Raw genomic sequence first — 24,082 nt, 5'->3', positions numbered from 1 at the left:
GCCTTTAGTTCTCTATGATACATTGCACATTGGGACTCATTTAGTAAGGTTCTGCTGAGTGTGGGAACAGTGAGGAACACTAGAGAACAAAAGTTGTGCCTCTAGAGCCCCACTTACTCAACTACCACCCCTCGTCACAACACTAAGGGACATGTTTGAATTCCCTGACGAGGCTTCCTATTGGTCCAATCATTTGCACCAAAACAAATCACTGTGATTGAATTCAAAGTAGTGGAATTTAGTTGAATTTTCTGGCCACCCTGCCATTCATTCCTGTATGGGGATAAGGTGTTTAGCAAGGCTTCTGGTGGGAGCATGCCATTGGCTTTGTATAAAAAAGTAAGATTTTTCCAAGCTTGCAGAAATGTTTTATCTACATCTCTGAAAAAGATGTTGCAGAAATGCTAGCGTTTTATGGCATCCCTGCATGTCTTGGCATGCAAAAGTAGTGCCCTTACCACTAACTAGTTGGAAACACTTCAGCCATTGTCAGGAGAACAGCGATACGTGGGAGTCAGTTTGTGATTGGCCAATGTGCTGTCTGAAGTGCCAAGTGTGGAGCCTGTGCCAGCACACCACACTTCTATCTCCTTACACAATGCTAAGACATTGCTACCTACTGTAGTGCAGCTTTAGGAAATCATGCCCACAGTACTTGTCTTATGTTGGGCCCATAGTATATGTATATGTATATGTGCCTCGGGTTTTCCATAAACCTGGCTCTTTGGGTTCCATAAACTTGATCCTGGTAAAAATCCTTGTTACTCACCTTGTGTTGCTATGTAAGATTTCTGCACCTTATAGCCCTGGAAGAGAAGACATAAGACATGATTAGATAAATATATTATTGTTCAGCATGTAGGCTTATGTAGGCATATAATAACCCCAAGTGGAGCCAAATACTTGCATGAATGTAGGAGGCATTTATATAATCTGATCCAGAAGGACTGGACCTCAGCTTCACCCGAGACTCATCATCTGCAGCCAAGAGAGAAGCAAATAATGGTCTGCCCAGTAACACGTATAATGAGCAACAAAACAGGCAGCAGACAGAGCAACAAATACAGAAATATTGGTACTCCTGATCACACTAATGGCCATCTTCACCACTCACCATGCTTCTGTTCAGAATTCAGATGAGGCGGCCAAACTGCCACTGACCACCCCTTAGCATCAGAACTTAAGAGGATGGTGTAGCAGAGCTTCCCTCCGTGTCAGGAGTCCAGAGGATAGTGTGGCTGAACTGCCACTAACCACGCCTTCCTATCAAGATTTCAGACGATGTTATGGCTGAGCTTCCACTGACCACCCCTCCATATCAGAACTTCAGAGAATGTGTAGCAGAGCTGCCACTGACAACTCCTCCTTATCAAGACTCCAAAGGATGGTGTAACTAATCTGCTACTGACCACCCCTCCCTATCAGTTCTCCAGAGGATGGTGTTGTCGAGCTTGCACTGACCACCCCTTCCTAACACACTTCAGAGGAGGTATGTCCAATCTGCTACTGATCACTACTGACCACTCCAGAGGATGATGTTGCTAATTCGCTACTTACCACTGCTCCTATCAGAACTCCAGAGAATGGTGTCGCCAAGCTGCCACTGACCACCCCTCCATATTAAGAGAAGGGTGTAGCCAATCTTACAATTACCACCCCTCCCTATTAGGACTCCAGAGGATGGTGTGGTCCAGCTGTCACTGACCACCTCTCCCAATCAGGACTCCAGAGGATGGGGTGGCTAAGCTGCCATCTACCCCTCTTACATTTCATGGGGTTGAATGGGAGTATGCATGAAGGACAACAGGGTGGGGGGAACAGAGTTCTGATGACGGGCCCCAAATGAGTGCCATGAGGGAGTGAGCTCACCAGTCACTGGACAAGGAAAAGGAGTGTTATGGATCACATGATCACTCTGAGGAGCCCCCAAAATCCTGGTATTTGCTGAATTTGTGCTTATGAGATATAGTTCCGCAGTGTTGAGGGGTGAGGTGAGGTGCGTATAGACCTGCACTGCAACATGGCTTCATAATTGGAGATGTACTTTCATGAACGTGTTGTGAGTGAGCGCACATAACGTGATATATGGCGGTACTCACACGGCAGAACCTTTCTGTAGCGATTTTTCGGCTGGTTTTCCTCAGACTGGGCCACAGTACAGGGGTGCACCAGGCCGGATGGGAATTCCTGCATGAGGATACAGTACAGACATTACTCAGAGGCAGACCAATACTGCTGCCAGTAACCATGAATAGAAAACACCAGGACAAGATCCCTAAAATCTTAATGGCTCCCTTAAAGCGGACCTGAACTCAGAACTTCCTCTCTGCTCTGAGAGATAAGCAGCAGCATAATAACCTTTAAAGGAAAACATTTCTTTGTTACAGCTGATACAACTCCTGCAATAAATCTGCAGTGTATCAACTTCCTGCTTTCATGGAAGCAGACATAGGGTTAACATCCTGCGTTTACCAATTAGCTTATGTGTTTATCATGGCAGCCAGCTGACACAGCTGAGAGATAAAATTACAGCTTGTGATTAGTCACAGATGAGGGGGAAGTAGACAGGCTAAACTCTCTAAATACATACAGGGTGCATTTCTCTGTGTTTTCCTTCTGTCCTGTGCAAGAGTTCAGCTCCACTTTAAAGGGCAACTGAAGTGAGGAGAACATGGAGGCTGCCATATTTATTTTCTTTTAAACAATACCGGTTGCCTGGCAGCCCTGCTGGTCTATTTGGCTGCAGTAGTGGCCGAGTAACACCAGAAACAAGCATGCAGCTAATCTTGTCAGATCTGACATTCATGTCAGAAACACCTGATATACTGCATGCTTGTTCAGGGGCTATGACTGAAAGTATTAGAGGCAGAGGATCAGCAGGATAACCAGGCAACTGGTATTTTTTAAAAGGAAACAAATATGGCAGCCTCCATATCCCCCTCACTTCAGTTGTCCTTTAAGGTATTTTGTAGAGGACTAAAAGCCAACCCCAACTAAAAAAAAACATGCAAAAAAAAAAAGGCAAAGTTAAATTAATTGTATCAAATTTTACCCACAGAGCCATGTCAGTTCATACCTTGCCCTCCTGTCCACTGACATTCTCTCAGTTATTACTAGCAGGGCCGGATTTAGGCCATGACCTAGGGCACCACAGGAGCAAGGGCACCAAAGCAGCAGGCTAACTGGTGCAGCATTTTCAAGCTTGCAAATGCTGCAATGCAGGGAGATCAGGCGAGTGCCTGACGGCGGCATTCTACTGCTAGCTGCCTGCTCTCTGTGCACATTTGCATTGAGGGGTAATCTTACTACCTATACTGAAAGGGGGGAGGCTGGTGACAGTAGCCTTGGGAGGTAAAGAGTACAAATCCGGCCCTGATTACTAGAGACTTTATTATCCCCATTGACACCGAAAATTCTTTTGCTTCCTGTCACTCTCCACCTCCCTTGCCCTCAGTGGTCCTCCACTGTGATTTATGTTAATACCCACATACTGCAGTTCCCTATTCAACTTCATAAACTCCCCATTCACACTATTTGACCACAACCTACTCATATTCACGCTTCTTTCAGCTAATTGGTTGTTTTCACATTATGGACGAGAAGAATTTTCACATTGCAGCTCTTCATTCCCCTAAGCTAACGGACTTAGTTTGATCATAGTTTTTAAAATGACATTCATTGTTTTTTTTTTTGAATGATGGATTGAGTTTGTCCCTATATATTTTTTATGTGACAGGGGTGCAAGCTATAAGACACATCAACACTTATTCTACAACTCGTTATGATTAAAATGAGGTCACATATGTGTCATTTGCATTCCTCCCAACTTTGAGTTGAGTTGAGAAAGAGGGACACTTAAGCCATGCCCCTGCCACACCCCTGACCACGCCCTTCGACACACCCCTATTCACGCATACCATAAAGATTTCATGAGAAAAATATGTTGTTTTATAATTCGAACCACACTGGTTCATTTTCCTTCATAGTAACATCTTAAAATGAGTAGTAAATAATGTAATGGTTGGGAATTAAGTTTAGAGTCAATGAAACACATTTTTAGTAGAGAAATATATATATTTACATAGAAAGAGGGACAAATGAGGAGGAAAGAGGGACAGAGGGACAGGCCTCCCACAGAGGGACAGTCTCTCCAAAAGAGGGACTATGCATTTGATAACAAACTGGATGCACAACAATCCATTATTCTCAAGCCTATGCCTTTGTTTGCAAGCCATTTTTTTTGTGCATAGCCCCAGAAGAGTCAGGACATCTGAAAAAGGCCACAAATGTCTCCATCGTGAAAAGCTAACAACCAGGGCTATGCAAAAGTGGGTGTTTTGTAAACTCCACTGCCCTCCCCAACTACAGGCCCATCTCTCTTCTTCTTTTTTCTCCACACTACTTGAGCAACATGTTCACTCATTTCACTGACTTATTTTGTCAGCTCAACACCAACACAATCACCTTCAGTCTGACTTCTGCCCTATTTGATGGCCTACCCACCCCCTACCACACAGTACGTTACTGAATATTTATTTCACAGCCCCACCTAGTGTTTCCACCCCACCCCTTTAGATTGTAAGCCTCTGGCAGGGTCCTCCTTTCCCTAGTGTATTCTACATGATCGTGTGCTCCTTTCCTATGACAGCCTCGTACTTGTATTACTGGGCCTGCCTAACCAGCCCAAATCAGATTATCATGTATCCTGTACCCTTTCCCTTCCCTAGTGTATTCTACATGATCGTGTGCTCCTTTCCTATGACAGCCTCGTACTTGTATTACTGGGCCTGCCTAACCAGCCCAAATCACATGATCATGTATCTTGTACCCTCTCCCTTCCCTAGTGTATTCTACATGATGGTGTGCTCCTTTCCTATGACAGCCTCGTACTTGTATTACTGGGCCTGCCTAACCAGCCCAAATCACATGATCATGTATCTTGTACCCTCTCCCTTCCCTAGTGTATTCTACATGATAATGTGCTCCTTTCCTATGACAGCCTCTGCTTGTATTACTGGACCTACCTAACCAGCCCAAATCACATGATCATGCATCTTGTACCCTCTCCCTTCCCTAGTGTATTCTACATGATGGTGTGCTCCTGTCCTATGACAGCCTGTACTTGTATTACTGGCCCTACCTAACCAGCCCAAATCACATGATCATGCATCTTGTACCCTCTCCCTTCCCTAGTGTATTCTACATGACCGTGTGCTCCTTTCCTATGACTGCCTGTACTTGTATTACTGGACCTACCTAACCAGCCCAAATCACATGATCATGTATCTTGTACCCTCTCCCTTCCCTAGTGTATTCTACATAATCGTGTGCTCCTTTCCTATGACAGCTTCGTACTTGTATTACAGGACCTACCTAACCTGCCCAAATCACATGATCATGTATCTTGTACCCTCTCCCTCCAATAGTGTATCCTACAGGATCGTGTGCTCCTTTCCTATGACAGCCTCGTACTTGTATTACTGGACTTGCCTAACCAGCCCAAATCACATGATCATGTATCTTGTATCCTCTCCCTTCCCTAGTGTATTCTACATGATAATGTGCTCCTTTCCTATGACTGCCTCGTACTTGTATTACTGGACCTGCCTAACCAGCCCAAATCACATGATCAGGTATCTTGTACCCTCTCCATTCCCTAGTGTATTCTACATGAGTGTGTGCTCCTTTCCTATGACTGCCTCGTACTTGTATTACTGGGCCTACCTAACCATCCCAAATCACATGATCATGTATCTTGTACCCTCTCCATTCCCTAGTGTATTCTACATGATTGTGTGCTCCTTTCTTATGACTGCCTCGTACTTGTATTACTGGGCCTACCTAACCAGCCCATATCGCATGATCATGTATCTTGTACCCTCTCCCTTCCCTAGTGTATTCTACATGATCATGTGCTCCTTTCCTATGACAGCCTCATACTTGTATTACTAGGCCTGCCTAACCAGCCCAAATCACATGATCATGTATCTTGTACCCTCTCCCTTCCCTAGTGTATTCTACATGATTGTGTGCTCCTTTCCTATGACAGCCTCATACTTGTATTACTAGGCCTGCCTAACCAGCCCAAATCACATGATCATGTATCTTGTACCCTCTCCCTTTCCCTAGTGTATTCTACATGATTGTGTGTTCCTTTCCTATGACTGCCTCGTACTTGTATTACTGGAACTACCTAACCAGCCCATATTGCATGATCATGTATTTTGTACAATTTGCATGTATAACTTTGTTCTATGTTGTATAACCTTGTTATGTCTGTCATCCTTGTATTATTGTATATATTTATTGTCCAGCGCTGCGTAATATGTTGGCGCTTTATAAATACAATTATTATTATTATTATTATTGATAATAATGATAATAATAATAATATTCACTCAATGGCAACAGCCTTTGTCAAAGTGGACAAAGAGTTATCGACTGATAAATCTAATTCTTTATCTCCTTACTGTGTATTCCAGGTACCGTCCAACAGGTGAAATATTGGAATTTTTCTCCTCATTATCTTCAACATAGTCCTGTGTTTCCTTCATATGGAAATTTTTCACAACCGCCAGGAAATGACGGACGGAGATGTCTTTCTTCTTCCATGGAAGAGTGAGTAACTTTGTACTGTCTGCCACATACAAGAGCACAATATTATTATTAAAAACTATATGGAAAAATGACTCATATCATATCAAATGAACATACAGGTGCTATGTAAAGAAACTGAAGACCCCTCTCCCCATGAGCAGCTCTCTGACTGGTAGAGAGAACCCTTCTGACTGTCACACAAAACTCATTCTAATAAAGTGTTAAATACAGTTTTTCTTATTCATTATCACATGTGAGGGCAGCTTTGATCATTATCAGTGTTATTCTTGCAGCAAATGTTTGACACCTAACAGAGAAGCACCCGGTGTGCTAGCAACATTGCTTACAGAAAGAAAAGTCTGACACATCTTGTCCTCCAGGGCTCTCAGCTACTGCGTTTATCACTTGGGACAGCAGCTACGAGCCCTTGGTGACAAATGCAGCGGCCATGACCCCTTAAATGACAAATGCAGCAGCCATTACTCCTATCTAAAATGTGTGCTCATTATAACAAGTGTACGTTTGTGCCTTCTTCAACTAATGTGCCCCTTTATAATATGTTATATCTTTAACCTGGTGCAGCGTCTCCCTATGATTCAGGCCCTGTGGCCCTCCTTACAAGTGTTTCCCCCTTTAAAAATATTCCCCCATTGGGTTTCAGTGGCGCTCAGAAATAATTTAGCCTTATGCCCCCTTCTCCCCCTCCCTCCAACCATAGAATACAATAGTATGTAAACAAGATACTACTACTACTATTACTATTACTATTGCTTATTCCAATACAATATCTAATGTAGGGACATTTCTCAGAATCCCCGCTATAAGGCTTGCTGTAATTAGTGAAATATTTATAATATATATTTCATATCTCCTCCTCCTTCCACCATGCTTGTGGTTACTAATGCAGCTGTTTTGTGTCAGTTAGACCTCAGCCCTCACTCCATCAGACCTCAGCACATACACTGTAAGACCTCAGCCTTTCACTCCATCAGACCTCAGGACTTACTCTGTAAGACATCAGTCTATCAGACCTCACTCCATCAGACCTCAGGACTCACTCTGTAAGACCTCCATCTATCAGACCTCAGACCTCACTTCACCATACCCCAGGACTCATTCTGTAAGACCTCAGTCTATCAAACATCAGACCTCACTATATCACACCTCGGGACTCGCTCTGTAAGACCTCAATCTATCAGACCCCACTCCATCAGACATCAGAACTCTGTAAGACCTCAGTCTATCAGACCTCACTCCATCAGATAGCAGAACTCTGTAAGACCTCAGTCTATCAGACCTCACTATCACACCTCAGGACTCACTCTGTAAGACCTCAGTCTATCAGACCTCACTCCATCACACCTCAGGACTCACTCTGTAAGACCTCAGTCTATCAGACCTCACTCCATCACACCTCAGGACTCACTCTGTAAGACCTCCATCTATCACATCTCAGCCCTCACTCCATCATACCTCAGGACTCATATCAGAACTCTGTAAGACCTCAGTCTATCAGCCCTCACACTATCACACCTCAGGACTCACTCTGTAAGACCTCCGTCTATCACACCTCAGCCCTCACTCCATCATACCTCAGGACTCACTCTGTAAGACCTCCGTCTATCACACCTCAGCCCTCACTCTATCACACCTCAGGACTCACTTTATCAGACATCAGAACTCTGCAAGGCCTCAGTCTATCAGCCCTCACTCTATCACACCTCAGGACTCACTCTGTAAGACCTCAGTCTATCAGACCTTACTCCATCAGATAGCAGAACTCTGTAAGACCTCAGTCTATCAGACCTCACTATCACACCTCAGGACTCACTCTGTAAGACCTCAGTCTATCAGACCTCACTCCATCACACCTCAGGACTCACTCTGTAAGACCTCAGTCTATCAGACCTCACTCCATCACACCTCAGGACTCACTCTGTAAGACCTCCATCTATCACATCTCAGCCCTCACTCCATCATACCTCAGGACTCATATCAGAACTCTGTAAGACCTCAGTCTATCAGCCCTCACACTATCACACCTCAGGACTCACTCTGTAAGACCTCCGTCTATCACACCTCAGCCCTCACTCCATCATACCTCAGGACTCACTCTGTAAGACCTCCGTCTATCACACCTCAGCCCTCACTCTATCACACCTCAGGACTCACTTTATCAGACATCAGAACTCTGCAAGGCCTCAGTCTATCAGCCCTCACTCTATCACACCTCAGGACTCACTCTGTAAGACCTCAGTCTATCAGACCTCACTCCATCAGATAGCAGAACTCTGTAAGACCTCAGTCTATCAGACCTCACTATCACACCTCAGGACTCACTCTGTAAGACCTCAGTCTATCAGACCTCACTCCATCACACCTCAGGACTCACTCTGTAAGACCTCAGTCTATCAGACCTCACTCCATCACACCTCAGGACTCACTCTGTAAGACCTCCATCTATCACATCTCAGCCCTCACTCCATCATACCTCAGGACTCATATCAGAACTCTGTAAGACCTCAGTCTATCAGCCCTCACACTATCACACCTCAGGACTCACTCTGTAAGACCTCTGTCTATCACACCTCAGCCCTCACTCTATCACACCTCAGGACTCACTCTGTAAGACCTCCGTCTATCACACCTCAGCCCTCACTCTATCACACCTCAGGACTCACTCTGTAAGACCTCCGTCTATCACACCTCAGCCCTCACTCCATCATACCTCAGGACTCACTCTGTAAGACCTCCGTCTATCACACCTCAGCCCTCACTCTATCACACCTCAGGACTCACTTTATCAGACATCAGAACTCTGCAAGGCCTCAGTCTATCAGCCCTCACTCTATCACACCTCAGGACTCACTCTGTAAGACCTCAGTCTATCAGACCTCACTCCATCAGATAGCAGAACTCTGTAAGACCTCAGTCTATCAGACCTCACTATCACACCTCAGGACTCACTCTGTAAGACCTCAGTCTATCAGACCTCACTCCATCACACCTCAGGACTCACTCTGTAAGACCTCAGTCTATCAGACCTCACTCCATCACACCTCAGGACTCACTCTGTAAGACCTCCATCTATCACATCTCAGCCCTCACTCCATCATACCTCAGGACTCATATCAGAACTCTGTAAGACCTCAGTCTATCAGCCCTCACACTATCACACCTCAGGACTCACTCTGTAAGACCTCTGTCTATCACACCTCAGCCCTCACTCTATCACACCTCAGGACTCACTCTGTAAGACCTCCGTCTATCACACCTCAGCCCTCACTCTATCACACCTCAGGACTCACTCTGTAAGACCTCCGTCTATCACACCTCAGCCCTCACTCCATCATACCTCAGGACTCACTCTGTAAGACCTCCGTCTATCACACCTCAGCCCTCACTCTATCACACCTCAGGACTCACTTTATCAGACATCAGAACTCTGCAAGGCCTCAGTCTATCAGCCCTCACTCTATCACACCTCAGGACTCACTCTGTAAGACCTCAGTCTATCAGACCTCACTCCATCAGATAGCAGAACTCTGTAAGACCTCAGTCTATCAGACCTCACTATCACACCTCAGGACTCACTCTGTAAGACCTCAGTCTATCAGACCTCACTCCATCACACCTCAGGACTCACTCTGTAAGACCTCAGTCTATCAGACCTCACTCCATCACACCTCAGGACTCACTCTGTAAGACCTCCATCTATCACATCTCAGCCCTCACTCCATCATACCTCAGGACTCATATCAGAACTCTGTAAGACCTCAGTCTATCAGCCCTCACACTATCACACCTCAGGACTCACTCTGTAAGACCTCTGTCTATCACACCTCAGCCCTCACTCTATCACACCTCAGGACTCACTCTGTAAGACCTCCGTCTATCACACCTCAGCCCTCACTCTATCACACCTCAGGACTCACTCTGTAAGACCTCCGTCTATCACACCTCAGCCCTCACTCCATCATACCTCAGGACTCACTCTGTAAGACCTCCGTCTATCACACCTCAGCCCTCACTCTATCACACCTCAGGACTCACTTTATCAGACATCAGAACTCTGCAAGGCCTCAGTCTATCAGCCCTCACTCTATCACACCTCAGGACTCACTCTGTAAGACATCAGTCTATCAGACCTCACTCCATCACACCTCAGGACTCATTCCGTAAGACCGCAGTCTATAAGGCCTCAGCCCTCACTCCACCATACCCCAGGACTCATTCCATAAGACCTCAGTCTATCAAACATCAGACCTCACTATATCACACCTCAGGACTCGCTCTGTAAGACCTCAGTCTATCATACCTCAGACCTCACTCCATCAGACATCAGAACTCTGTAAGACCTCAGTCTATCAGACCTCAAACATCACTCCATCAGATCTCAGGACTCACTCTGTATGACCTCAATCTATCAGACCTCAGACCTCACTCCACCAGACCTCAGGACTCACTTTATCAGACATCAGAACTCTGTAAGGCCTCAGTCTGTCAGACTTCAGCCTTCAACATCTAACTATGTGTATGAAAAAGGAAGTTCTACAGTGAAACAGCTTGGCTGCTTTATTGGTTGACCACTCATTATCTTCAGCTCTATATCTTACGAAGAAGAACTCCAATTTCCCACCTACCCAGCCCAGCTGGAGCCTTTAGCGGGATGTCAGAGGACCTCACTGGTTTCCTGTGAAGAAATAAATGGGACAGTTATCGTGAATTGCGCATGGTCAATACAATCCTTTGGCAATAACATGGCAGATCCAGCATCATGGTGAGGGACATTTCCTGAGGCATCTCTGGGTATTCAGACATCTGTAAAGGTTGCCATGTATCCCAGCTATGGTATTTTATCAGAATAAAAATCAATAGAACACGTATGTGTTTGAGTAGACATCGCATGACCTCTAGAAGTCACTTCATCAGTTCATGAATGAAGTTAATGAATAAGACGTATGCATGTTCTATGAATTCACTGACTGTAAACCACAAATAGTCTAGTTTGACACACATTATGCACTTATTTATACATGCTACCTGGCTGAAAATGAAGTGTGAAGTCTTTATAAGTTCTGAATAGAGTTGGGCCGAACGGTTCGCCTGCGAACGGTTCCATGCGAACTTCCGTGGTTCGCGTTCGCGTCCCGCAGGCGAACCTTTGCGGAAGTTCGGTTCGCCCCATAATGCACCATGGAGGGTCAACTTTGACCCTCTACATCACAGTCAGCAGGCCCGGTGTAGCCAATTAGGCTACACTAGCCCCATGGAGCCCCACCCCCCTTATATAAGGCAGGCAGCGGCGGCCATTACGGTCACTCGTGTGCCTGCATTAGTGAGAGTAGGGCGAGCTGCTGCAGACTGTCTCTCATAGGGAAAGATTAGTTAGGCTTAGCTTGTTCCTGGCTGCATACCTGTTCTGTTCAGTGAGACCACTGCATACCTGTTCAGTGAACCTGCCACTGCATACCTGTTCTGTGAACCCACCACTGCATACCTGTTCAGTGAACCTGCCACTGCATACCTGTTCTGTGAACCCACCACTGCATACCTGTTCTGTGAACCCACCACTGCATACCTGTTCTGTGAACCCACCACTGCATACCTGTTCAGTGAACCTGCCACTGCATACCTGTTCTGTGAACCCACCACTGCATACCTGTTCAGTGAACCTGCCACTGCATACCTGTTCTGTGAACCCACCACTGCATACCTGTTCAGTGAACCTGCCACTGCATACCTGTTCTGTGAACCCACCACTGCATACCTGTTCAGTGAACCTGCCACTGCATACCTGTTCTGTGAACCCACCACTGCATACCTGTTCTGTGAACCCACCACTGCATACCTGTTCTGTGAACCCACCACTGCATACCTGTTCTGTGAACCCACCACTGCATACCTGTTCTGTGAACCCACCACTGCATACCTGTTCAGTGAACCTGCCACTGCATACCTGTTCTGTGAACCCACCACTGCATACCTGTTCTGTGAACCCACCACTGCATACCTGTTCAGTGAACCTGCCACTGCATACCTGTTCTGTGAACCCACCACTGCATACCTGTTCAGTGAACCTGCCACTGCATACCTGTTCTGTGAACCCACCACTGCATACCTGTTCAGTGAACCTGCCACTGCATACCTGTTCTGTGAACCCACCACTGCATACCTGTTCAGTGAACCCACCACTGCATACCTGTTCAGTGAACCTGCCACTGCATACCTGTACTGCTCAGTGAACCCGCCACTGCATACCTGTTCTGTTCAGTGAACCCGCCACTGCCGTCACTACACAAACAGCTGTTTGCGGTGCGTTACACGGTGAGTTTGGTGTGTCAGTGTGAAGCAGTACCTTAATTACACTCCCTGATTGATGTATACACATGCAAGATGTTTTAAAGCACTTTAGGCCTGTCATTTAGCATTCAATGTGATTTCTGCCCTTAAAACGCTGCTTTGCGTCACATCCAGATTTTTCCCGGGGACTTTTGGCGTGTATCCCACTCCGCCGTGCCCCCCTCCAGGTGTTAGACCCCTTGAAACATCTTTTCCATCACTTTTGTGGCCAGCATAATTTTTTTTTTTCAAAGTTCGCCTCCCCATTGAAGTCTATTGCGGTTCGCGAACTTTAACGCGAACCGAACCTTCCGCGGAAGTTCGCGAACCCGGTTCGCGAACCTAAAATCGGAGGTTCGGCCCAACTCTAGTTCTGAATGGAGATGATAAAACAAGTGTATTTCTGTTTACTCACATTTATTAAAAGGTCAAAAACATACAAGTTAGAAAGTAGTTTGATGAAGAAAAGAAAAAAATAAAGCATGACAAACTATTTAGGCCAATTTAGTTGGTTACTCGGATGCTGCTTCTAAAACAGAAGCATATGTCATTTAGACACCTTCCTTCTGCATTCTGCTCTACACCCAAAGAGAAAGGACAAATGTTTTGAGGATGATGAGGTGCATTGTAAGGCCTGATGAATCTCTTGGCTTCCTACCAGGTCCTATGCCCCAATTTCCAATGCGGTCTTCACACAATCTGGTGCGTCCCCCTCAGCCTCGGGAGACTTGCCTCACTTTATTCTCTTACTTTTTCCATTGGCATTATTTGCACTGTTCAAGATGCGTATGAAGTAACTTGTATATGTACTCACAAGGTGTATGTGAAAGTGTGTGCACAAAAATGCATGAGTGCAAATGCAGTATTAGGTAGCCACGTAATTTGCTGTACTAATGAAGTCCAGTTTTGGATATAGCAAATGAGTTAATATGGGAAAATAAGTGAAACAAAAACAACTATTTTCTTAACTGAAACGTAGAACTTAAAGTGACACTGAAGTGAAAAAAAACACTCATGATGTAATGATTTGCATGTGTCATACTGACAATTAATAGATCATTAGTAGCAAAGATAATAGTCTAATTTGAATGTTTAGATATATAGCTTTTTTATAACATTGCATAATTCTGTCATATTTGCAATTACAAACCACACTCTGTATTTCAAACTATAATACAAGTAGAGCTAATGAGTGACCCTTTCAATTTCCCTGCAGTTAAAATCTTATACATCAAAGAAACAGTCAGGGACAGATTAAGATAAGTGCTCCAGAAAACAGCAACCCAGTGGGTTGGAGAGCTCAGAGAGTCTCTTTTACATAGATAACAGCTGAAGTTTCTTAACTCTTCCTGTACTGGAAACAATATTAGACTTATATCTGTGCTACAAATGTTCTATTTCTTAGCTGTACTATACATACAAATCATTTTCACTTCAGATTCCTGTCATGATATAGCAGCTAGTTAGGATGTTGGGATAATACAGAAGCATATTTTTCATTTTTCTGACTGTATTATATGTGATGTCAGCTACAGCCATTCTGGCTTTGGGGAAAGCTGGGTTTGTTTTTATGGCAGAATGAAGTACTTTGAGCTTTTGTAGTCAGTTCCTCTGGAAGTTGGATGCTGCTAATTTATTCTCCTGTAGTACATTTGCATTTGAGGGGGAACAATAGCATACGATCTCAGATGTGATTGTCTGTGTCTGGTTACAGGTAATTACATGCAAACGGCTACCTGTGACCAAAATACAATCTTTTGATGTATGGACTAGACTATAGTTGCCTGTGCAAATTGGATTTTATTGAAGTGTTTTGAAATCTCTGAAAGATCCAAAACTAACACAGAATTGCTTTGAAGTCTGCAAAGTGTGACAGGAAAAGCTTTGAAGTTTGCCTGTTACAGTCTGGGAAATTGCATTAGATTGTGGGATGAAACATCCTTTGCCCGGGCAACACTTGGGACTATAAAACAGAAACTAGGACAGTCACAACTTGTAGTCTTTGGAGATAGCACAACGCTAGGACTAACCTGGTTCCTGACCAGAAGTTGCGTCCTCCCGCAAACAACGTTCAGATCGATATGCTGGTAACGTTATCCCATTTTTATTTTTATGCAAATATCCTTGTGTGTATCGTTGTACCGTTTATCCTTGTTACTTTTACTTTGTAACTTTTTTTACTTTGTTTTTTGTACATCTTTTGTATATATTATTTTCAGCATTTGTCCACTTTTTTCCTGGAATATTAAATCGTTACTTAATAAGTTTGACTTCTGCTGTACTAAATTAACACTCATAGCCTAGAAGAGACTGAAGTGTAACTGTGTATAAGTTCATGCCTGATTGTACGTTTGAGCAACCCTACCGTATGAGATTGTAATTGCATTGTGTGTACGGGGCACTTTTGCGCTTGACAGCAGAGTGGCTAACAGTATCATTCGGAACGACTGTTAGTGGTTTTGCTGCACTACAGTGTAACTTGCATTATAAGTCAGTGCCTGATTGTGCAGTGTTACTGTACAACTGTACTGTGTGTGTGTGTGGGTGCGTGGCATTCCCGTATTCGGCCTAAAGCGCAAAGCTGCCCCGAATACGAAAGCGCGGACTGCGTGCAGAGCACTCGACAGCCGAGTGGACGTGTCTAGCAACAGCTAGTGGTGTCAGTAAGGAGCGTTTGAGGGATCCCAGCCTTGTTTGTAGCTTGAATAAGGCTGCTCCCGCTTGATCTGGTCAAACCTGCAGTCGGGAACCGTATATGCAGGCGTGCCGCAGGCCGGTTCCTGACAATTCCCTTTAACCATTACTGCTGCATGGATGTGAGTCTCACGTCCGCAGCTGCAGGGACTCGAGACTCTCATCCATGCAATGTGTGGGGCTGCGTGCGTGGCCGTGCGGTTGCGGCACAACAGGACCCGGCAACAGGGGGGATTGGTGGCAGGGAACAGAAGTCTCCTGAGCAAATCTGTGCATGTCTACTGAGAATGATCACTGTTTTTGTTCACAAACAGTGATCATTCTCTGATTGTGCCGCGGCACTGCCTCCGGCTCATTTCCACCGCTCCCACCGCCAATCGTTAGATGAATGTTCACCATGTTCAAAGTTCCCATTCATTCATCTCCCCTCTAGGTTGACGTGATCGAAGGCATCAATGAAATGCCTGCGTCATTTCCGAAGTAACACTGCGACGCATTACTTACTATTTAGCGTACTTATACACGAATAGGAAGTAATGTGGCCAAATTGTAAAATTGCTCCTACAGACTTTAGGAAATATTTTTTTTAAAATATGTATGTCAAGAGGGTATGTTATTAAATTATAGGCTAGTAATTACTGAAGGATGTAAAACTGAAAAAAAACAGCATTAGGTGTGTATTTGCCGGCAAGCGAAGTGAAAACCGATCCGATTGATCATTGATCAGATCCATTTTGGAAGTGTGCACAGAGCCATCCAGATCCAGTGAAGCGGAGATCGGATCCGCTTACCAGATCCATTTGGCTCACAAATAGCAGTGTGAACCGAGCCTGAGTGACGGGTTTTCTATTGATTGGCCTTAGAGGAGCAATACCAGAGGCCACACTTTCACATCCTTCATGTATAGCTAGTTAAAGAATCTATTTTATTGGAGGGTCTTAAAGGGCACTCAAACATAAAAAACTTAAGTGGGAAAACGTTAGGCTGTGTACACAGTGCACTGATCACTGTTTGTTCCCTAGAGCAACACTTTTTGTTCCTGAGATACCTTCCTGCTTCAATGTTGTCTTGAGTTTTCTTTACTAAGAAGGAATGGGGGGGGGGGGGGGGATTTTTATTTCAAAATCCTATTGTGTTGTTTCATATTGTTTTCTTTCCAAATGGTTGTAAAAAAATTTTTTTAAAGAGCTAAATAAAAATTCTTTGAAAGAAAAAAAGTCTATTTTGTACATCTGTAGAATTAATTTTACACCTAAAAATAATCTTCACTAAACACAGAATAGGTCCATACCGGGATGAGTGACGCCTCCAGAATATCACCAGAATCACGACAACGAGCAGAACAATCACAGCCGATACAGATCCAGCAATCGCAGGACTCGTGCTACTCAAAGGCTGTAAAACTATCATAGAGACAACAAGAGAAAATAATTACTATATTCATATTCATCTATATTCTATATCATATTCATAGTATATTCATCATAATTCAGCAACATTAGCGAGAATATTCGGTGTAGTTGTTCTTCAGTTGAATGAACTCAACGAATAAGACTGAACATGGAAGATAATTATTGTCATTAATGCATAAGATTAGGTTCTACCATAGATTAAACTCTTTGGCATTTTGCTTAGTGCTGGATTTAAAAGAGAACCTATTTTAAAAAAAAAGTCCCCTGGGGGGTACTCACCTCGGGAGGGGGAAGTCTCATTGTCCCAATGAATCTTCCCCCACCCCTGTAGCTGTAGGCAGTCCAGCGCTGGCTCCCCCGAAGTGTCCCGGAATCCTCCCTCGACAAGCCTGGCAAGCGCTGATAAGTGCTGATTTATTTATCCTTCTCTGTCGGGTCCGCTCTACTACGCAGGTGCAGGAGACTTGCAGGAGACTTACGCCTGCACAGTAGAGTGGACTGACAGCGATCGGCTATTTCTGCCTATCTCCCCAAGCGGAGAGAAGATACTACGCCTGCGATGGACCCGGGAAGGTAAATATTTACATCCCTGCTGGTCGGAGGGGCACAGCGAGACCGCCGTGGGACACAGGAGGACGGGGAGAGCGTCAATAGAATCCAGAGGCTTCCCCCACCCGAGGTTAGTACCCCCCAGGGGAACTTTTTTAAGTTACAGGTTTTATTTAAGGTATTAAAGCAATGCAAATAGAACAAATCATATATTCAAGAGATAACCCCCTCCAGTATAAGCAGCCCTCCCCCAGAATTCCCTCCCCCTGGAATCTAGGTCAGTGCTGCATTTTATACAACAGATGGCAATCTAACCTGAGGAATCTTTGGAGGACACAAAGGAGGTTGTCTGGTTGCCTGGGAAGTGAGTTTTGAATGCCACTCCGCTGCGTTCTCTGCAGTAACCCCGCCCCAGGCTTGGGATTATTGCTAGCAGCATGATTTTTTTGCCCCAAGCCTGGGTTAATATTAGGCTGCACTATCTTCCATGAGTCTCTGTGAGAAGCACCAGAGGCAGAGGAAGTGCTGCACTCCTGCCTATTATGGGCTGATCCTCTGTAGCAGTGAAGATCAGGCCTCACCTTCTGCTTATAGAAAATAGCTACGTAAGCAGCGTGGGCAGTGCTGACCTAGTCAGTACTAGTCCAGTGCTCAAACATGCTATCATCCTATTGTTATAAATGCCAGTGACACTAGTGACATTATGAAAAAAAAAGAAGACCTTGTAGTCCATTTTAACCACTTCACCTCCAAGCTTTTTCCCCCTAAAAAAAACAGAGCAATAGCGCTCCTTACATTAATTTGCCTATAACGTTATTACTACTTATCACAACTAAACAATCTTTTCTTTTTTTTTTTTTTTTTTTAGACCAATTAGGCTTTCTTTGGGGTGTACTTTTTGCTACGAATTATTTTATTCCAAATGTGTTTTAACAGAAAATATAAGAAAAAAAATGGAAAAAATTTATTTCTGTTTTCAACCATTACAGTTTTAAAATAATACATGCTACCGTATTAAAACCCACACATTTTATTTACCCCTTTGTCTCGGTTATTGCAGCATTACATTTTTTCCCTAGTACAATGTATGGCACCAATATTTTATTTGGAAATAAAGGTACATTGTTTTCAGTTTTGCGTCTGTCACTATTTACAAGCCCACAGTTTCAAAATTAACAGATATATACAATCTTGACATACATACTGTATTAAAAAAATTAGAGAAACCGAGAGCCCAATATAGTGTAGTATGTTATGCAAAAATAAAGGAAGGATAATCAGTGAGAAGAGTATACTCACAAGCGTGGGTTACCACTCAGGAAACCACTGTATAGGCAGGTGAGGAGATTAGACCTGTCCTCACTCAGGGATAAGAAGTCGCTCTCTGTAGATGTGAAAGGGTGTAGATCATCCCTCCACCAGGGGTGGACACGGTATAGCAGTAAGAGAACAGAGGCGCCAGCAGGATAAAAGTGGATAAAAACTTTAAAATTTGCTTGGAGGAAGTGGTGGACTTACCTCCATAAAGCAGACATGAAAGACTGTCTGAATAGTAGCAATCACATGTATTGCCTGAGGCGCTATACCTGATATTGCTGAAATTCTGTTTTGTCCCCACGTTTATTGTCTGATGAAGCGGGCTGGGCCTGCGAAACGCGTTGCACTGCACTTTTTGGGGTACTATATAATAAATGTCATTGCTACTATTCAGACAGTCTTCCATGTCTGCTTTATGGAGGTAAGTCCACCACTTCCTCCCAGCAAATTTTAAAGGTATTATCCATTTTTATCCTGCTGGTGCCTCTGTTCTCCTGCTATACATATTAAAAAAGTTCAGTCCCTAAGGTAACTATTTATGATTATTTTTTTTTTAATTGTTTATTTATTTTTTACAAAAAAAAAAAAAAAAGGTAAATATTGGGGAGTGTGGGAGGTAAGGGGTTAATTTAACAAGTAAAAATGGTGTTTTTATTTAAAAAATTGTGTGTATTACTATTTGGCCACAAGATGACCTCAGGTAGAACTTCTCGATGCGTAGTATTACTACACAAAGAGCAAGCAATGTGTGGACATGTAAGGTCGGGTCTTGTCAATGACGGCGCCATCTCATAGATAGCTGCGGTCATTCACACGGGGACTTAAATTAAGGAATGGGAACTGTGTTCCCATTCATCGATCACACAGCTAACAATCAGTGGCGGTAATGAGCGCAGGAGCGTGCGGGGAGGGGGGGGTTAAGCAGGAGCGCGCAGCAGGGAGGCAGGAGTATCTATGTCCCTGCAAGGTAAACAGGGACATAGATACTCGTGCCGGGGGAGGGGAAGTGGTTAAAGTGTTTTGGCGTGATACAATGCAACTTCAGTTTGCATTGGTTTTAAGCTCATTAGCTTCCCCACTGATTAACCTATAGATGTAATTTTTTTCCCCGAAGTCAGTTGGTAAAACTTTTAAATTGTACATTTTTACATGCTATGCAGTGAACAGGTAGGTAAAACGGCTGGATTTACTGCACCACCTGATGAAAGGAGGAGGAGCAAAGGCGTTGGTTACTGCTAATAAAACAATAGATCTTACTAAGAATGGTAGGGGCAGTTATTTCTAAGTTACACGCAACTTGCTCAAGTAATTAACTTATTCCCATTGGCTGGTTAGGTAGGTCCAGTAATACAAGCATTAGGCTGGATAGTGTAATGGTTACGGGCTCTGCCTCTGACATGGGAGACCAGGGTTTGAATCTCAGCTCTGCCTGTTCAGTAAGCCAGCACCTATTCAGCAGGAGACCTTAGGCAAGTCTCCCTAACACTGCTACTGCCTATAGAGTGCGTCCTAGTGGCTGCAGCTCTGGCGCTTTGAGTCCGACAGGAGAAAAGCGCTATATAAGTGTTTGTCTTTGTCTTTTGTCTTTTAGGCTGTCATAGGAAAGGAGCACTGATCATGTAGAATACACTAGGGAAGGGAGAGGGTACAAGATACATGATCATGTGATTTGGGCTGGTTAGGTAGGTCCAGTAATACAAGTACAGGCAGTCATAGGAAAGGAACACACGATCATGTAGAATACACTAGGGAAGGGAGAGGGTACAAGATACATGATCATGTGATATGGACTGGTTAGGTAGGTCCAGTAATACAAGTATGAGGCTTTCATAGGAAAGGAGCACATGATCATGTAGAATACACTAGGGAAGGGAGAGGGTACAAGATACATGATCATGCGATATGGGCTAGCTAGGTAGGTCCAGTAATACAAGTACGAGGTGGTCATAGGAAAGGAGCACACAATCATGTAGAATACACTATAGAAGGGAGAGGGTACAAGATACATGATTATGTGATTTGGGCTGGTTAGGCAGGCCCAGTAATCAGGGGCATCTCTAGCCATTTTGTCACTCCAGGCGAGAAATCCTGTGGCGCGATGATTTCCCCCCAGCCCCATACCCCGCACCCCCGTGGTGAACACCACCCCTGTGATGAACCCCACCCCCAAGACCCCCGAAAATTATAAAACAGCAGCGTTTCACCAGAAAGTACACTTATTGCGGCATGGTTTCACCAGAAAATAGTTGTAAAGCAGCAGAGCGTTTCACCATAAAATATACTTATCGCGGCATGCACTCACACAAACACACACACACACACACACGCAAACAGTACACACAACACACACACTGTACACAGTACACACACACACACACAGTACACACACACAGTACACACACACACACACACACACTATACACGTACACACACACTATACACACACAGCACACAGTAGATATACACTATACACACACACTATGCTGCTACCAGGGGAGGACTGGGACCTTTTGGCCTGTGGGGAAACATAGACTTGAGGCCCGTTATCATGGCAGCCTCAGCCCAAATTATGAAGTCGCATTTGCAAATTGCTAGCGATTGCTATTGCGATTTTTGTCGTGCACTAGCCCAGAGATAGGAGGAGTGGAGTGAGACTGAGAATAGCCTGAGATAGAGCAGAGAGCTAATCTGTATTGCAGTCCCACATTACACAGAGACAGAGACTAGTTGCCAGTAATAGGATTGCTGTCCCTGCCAGTCTCCCACACAAGTCAGAAAGCAGCCCTCCTGGAGTCTAGGGACTGTCAAAACTTTTCAACCTGTTTAACACCTTATCTGCACATGCAGTCATTATAACAATGGGAAGAGACAAGACAGATGTTTTCCCACAGACCCTTCAGGCAAGCTCTGCATCATGCTGTGTATATTTACCAGTTTGCCTGTCCTCTAATTGCACTTTTATCAGCTAGCCTAGTGTTTCACATTGCTGTACAACAACAAACCTGAATACACCAGACACTAGCCCAGCCCTAAATCACTGAATAAAAGGCGGCCTGGGGGGGGGGGGGAGTCCATGCCAGGCTGCTAATCCGGCTACGCTCAGTCTCTACATCCACACAGTTACCAGTAGCAGAGAGACTGGAACTGAATAAATCAGTGAATCAGAGTGAAGAGTCAGGACTCAGGAGCTGATGCTGTACTCGGAACCTTCTCTCACTGACTCATTACTGTGGTTCTTTGAATCATTGAGCTGAAGGAACTGAATTAATCAGTGAGTGAATCAGTAATGAGTCCAGTCAGGCGCTGCTGTTAGCTGCTGCTGTGTAAACTGATACCTAAGTGGGCTGAGAGGCATTTCTTCTCTCACTACTCAGCAGTGCTCCTGGCTCCTCCTGCTGCTCTAGGCAAGAATTTATAGCTGCCTGGTGGGTGAGACGCCTGTGCCAGTAATACTAGTACGAGGCTGTCATAGGAAAGGAGCACACGATCATGTAGAATACACTAGGGAAGGGAAAGGGTACAAGATACATGATAATCTGATTTGGGCTGGTTAGGCAGGCCCAGTAATACAAGTACGAGGCTGTCATAGGAAAGGAGCGCACAATCATGTAGAATACACTAGGGAAGGGAAAGGGTACAAGATACATGATCATGTGATTTGGGCTGGTTAGGTAGGGCCAGTGATACAAGTACAGGGCTGTCATAGGAAAGGAGCACACAATCATGTAGAATACACTAGGGAATGGAGAGGGTATAAGATACATGATCATGTGATTTGGGCTGGTTAGGTAGGGCCAGTAATACAAGTACAGGACTGTCATAGGAAAGGAGCACACTATCATGTAGAATACACTAGGGAAGGGGGAGGGTGCAAGATACATGATCATGTGATTTGGGCTGGTTAGGTAGGGCCAGTAATACAAGTACAGGACTGTCATAGGAAAGGAGCACACGATCATGTAGAATACACTAGGGAAGGGAGAGGGTACAAGATACATGATCATGTGATTTGGGCTGGTTAGGTAGGGCCAGTAATACAAGTACAGGGCTGTCATAGGAAAGGAGCCCACAATCATGTAGAATACACTAGGGAAGGGAAAGGGTACAAGGTACATGATCATGTGATTTGGGATGGTTAGGTAGCTCCAGTAATACAAGTACGAGGCTGTCATAGGAAAGGAGCACACTATCATGTAGAATACACTAGGGAAGGGAGAGGGTACAAGATACATGATCATGTGATTTGGGCTGGTTAGGTAGGGCCAGTAATACAAGTATGAGGTGGTCATAGGAAAGGAGCACACAACGTAAAATATACTAGGGAAGGGAGGACCCTGCTGCTTACAATATAAGGTGGGGGATGGAAATACTAGGTAGGGCTGTGGAATAAATATTTAGTAGAGAGTTACTGTGGGGTAGGGGGTGGGTAGGCCGTCTTAAAGAGGTGGATTTTGAGGGCCCATGCGTGTGAGCGTTTCCTGCTAATATCTGCCCCAGGACTTCACGCCAATCGGCGTTAGGTCGTTCCTGGGTGAGCCACGTTGCGACTTCCCAGTGATGTTAGGCAGTCGTAAGGTGGTTAAAAAGCATTTGTTTTGCCCAAAACATCTACATAGGATGAGTTATTCTTTCCCAAGTTCACCTTATATACAGACAATGAGCAAAGCTGTCTCACCTGGCTCCAGTGTTGTGATGTTGCTGCTCCATACAAGGTGTGACGTCCCATCCCTGTGCAGTGTGGTGGTGATCCTGTACAGTGTTAGAGGCTGTAGGCTGGAGAATGTCCCATTTCTTGCATCAGATGAAGTGTTACATGATGGAGATGATGTCTCATCACAGCAGGTGGTGGTGAATCTCCAGCCAGGAGGACAATCAGGAGAACATGAGGTCCGGAAGCTGATGCTGGTGGAGGTGACTGCTGCATCCGGCACTGTCACTCCTGACACAGACAACAGTATAAAACGGAATTTCACTCATAATTACAGGTACTGGAGGGGGCAGAAAGGATGAAAGTTTCTCATGTTTATTTGGGCTCTAATCAGGGACGGATTTGTACTTTTCACCGCCAAACGCCCACTGTCACCGGCCGCCCCAACTGACAACATCCTCATCAACTACCCCTCAGCGCTACATGCACAGGAACTAGCACCCTCCTTTGCCATTTTTCATCT

General features: G+C 44.7%; 2 protein-coding genes across 2 annotated transcripts in view; both read right to left on the bottom strand.

Annotated features, from left to right (window-relative positions):
- The window catches only part of LOC137561273 (receptor-type tyrosine-protein phosphatase alpha-like), an 86,155-nt gene extending 85,356 nt beyond the window's left edge, over window positions 1–799 (bottom strand). The window contains exon 1 of the mRNA XM_068272538.1: window positions 770–799. The gene's annotated coding sequence lies outside the window, so the exon portion shown is untranslated. The remainder of the gene's footprint in view (window positions 1–769) is intronic.
- Window positions 762–24,082, bottom strand: part of LOC137544499 (complement factor H-like) — a 200,555-nt gene continuing 177,234 nt past the window's right edge. Inside the window, exons 14-20 of the mRNA XM_068265587.1 lie at window positions 23,587–23,850; window positions 16,925–17,036; window positions 11,241–11,290; window positions 6,471–6,637; window positions 2,100–2,187; window positions 908–978; window positions 762–806 (exon numbers count right to left, since the gene is read on the bottom strand). Of these exons, the coding sequence (XP_068121688.1) occupies window positions 762–806; window positions 908–978; window positions 2,100–2,187; window positions 6,471–6,637; window positions 11,241–11,290; window positions 16,925–17,036; window positions 23,587–23,850 (797 nt within the window). The remainder of the gene's footprint in view (window positions 807–907; window positions 979–2,099; window positions 2,188–6,470; window positions 6,638–11,240; window positions 11,291–16,924; window positions 17,037–23,586; window positions 23,851–24,082) is intronic.

The sequence above is a fragment of the Hyperolius riggenbachi genome, chromosome 1 (assembly GCF_040937935.1).
Source record: "Hyperolius riggenbachi isolate aHypRig1 chromosome 1, aHypRig1.pri, whole genome shotgun sequence".
Classification (NCBI taxonomy): Eukaryota; Metazoa; Chordata; class Amphibia; order Anura; family Hyperoliidae; genus Hyperolius; species Hyperolius riggenbachi.
The sequence above is the reverse complement of the archived record's forward strand: the minus strand, read 5'-3'. Positions and strand labels throughout refer to the sequence as shown.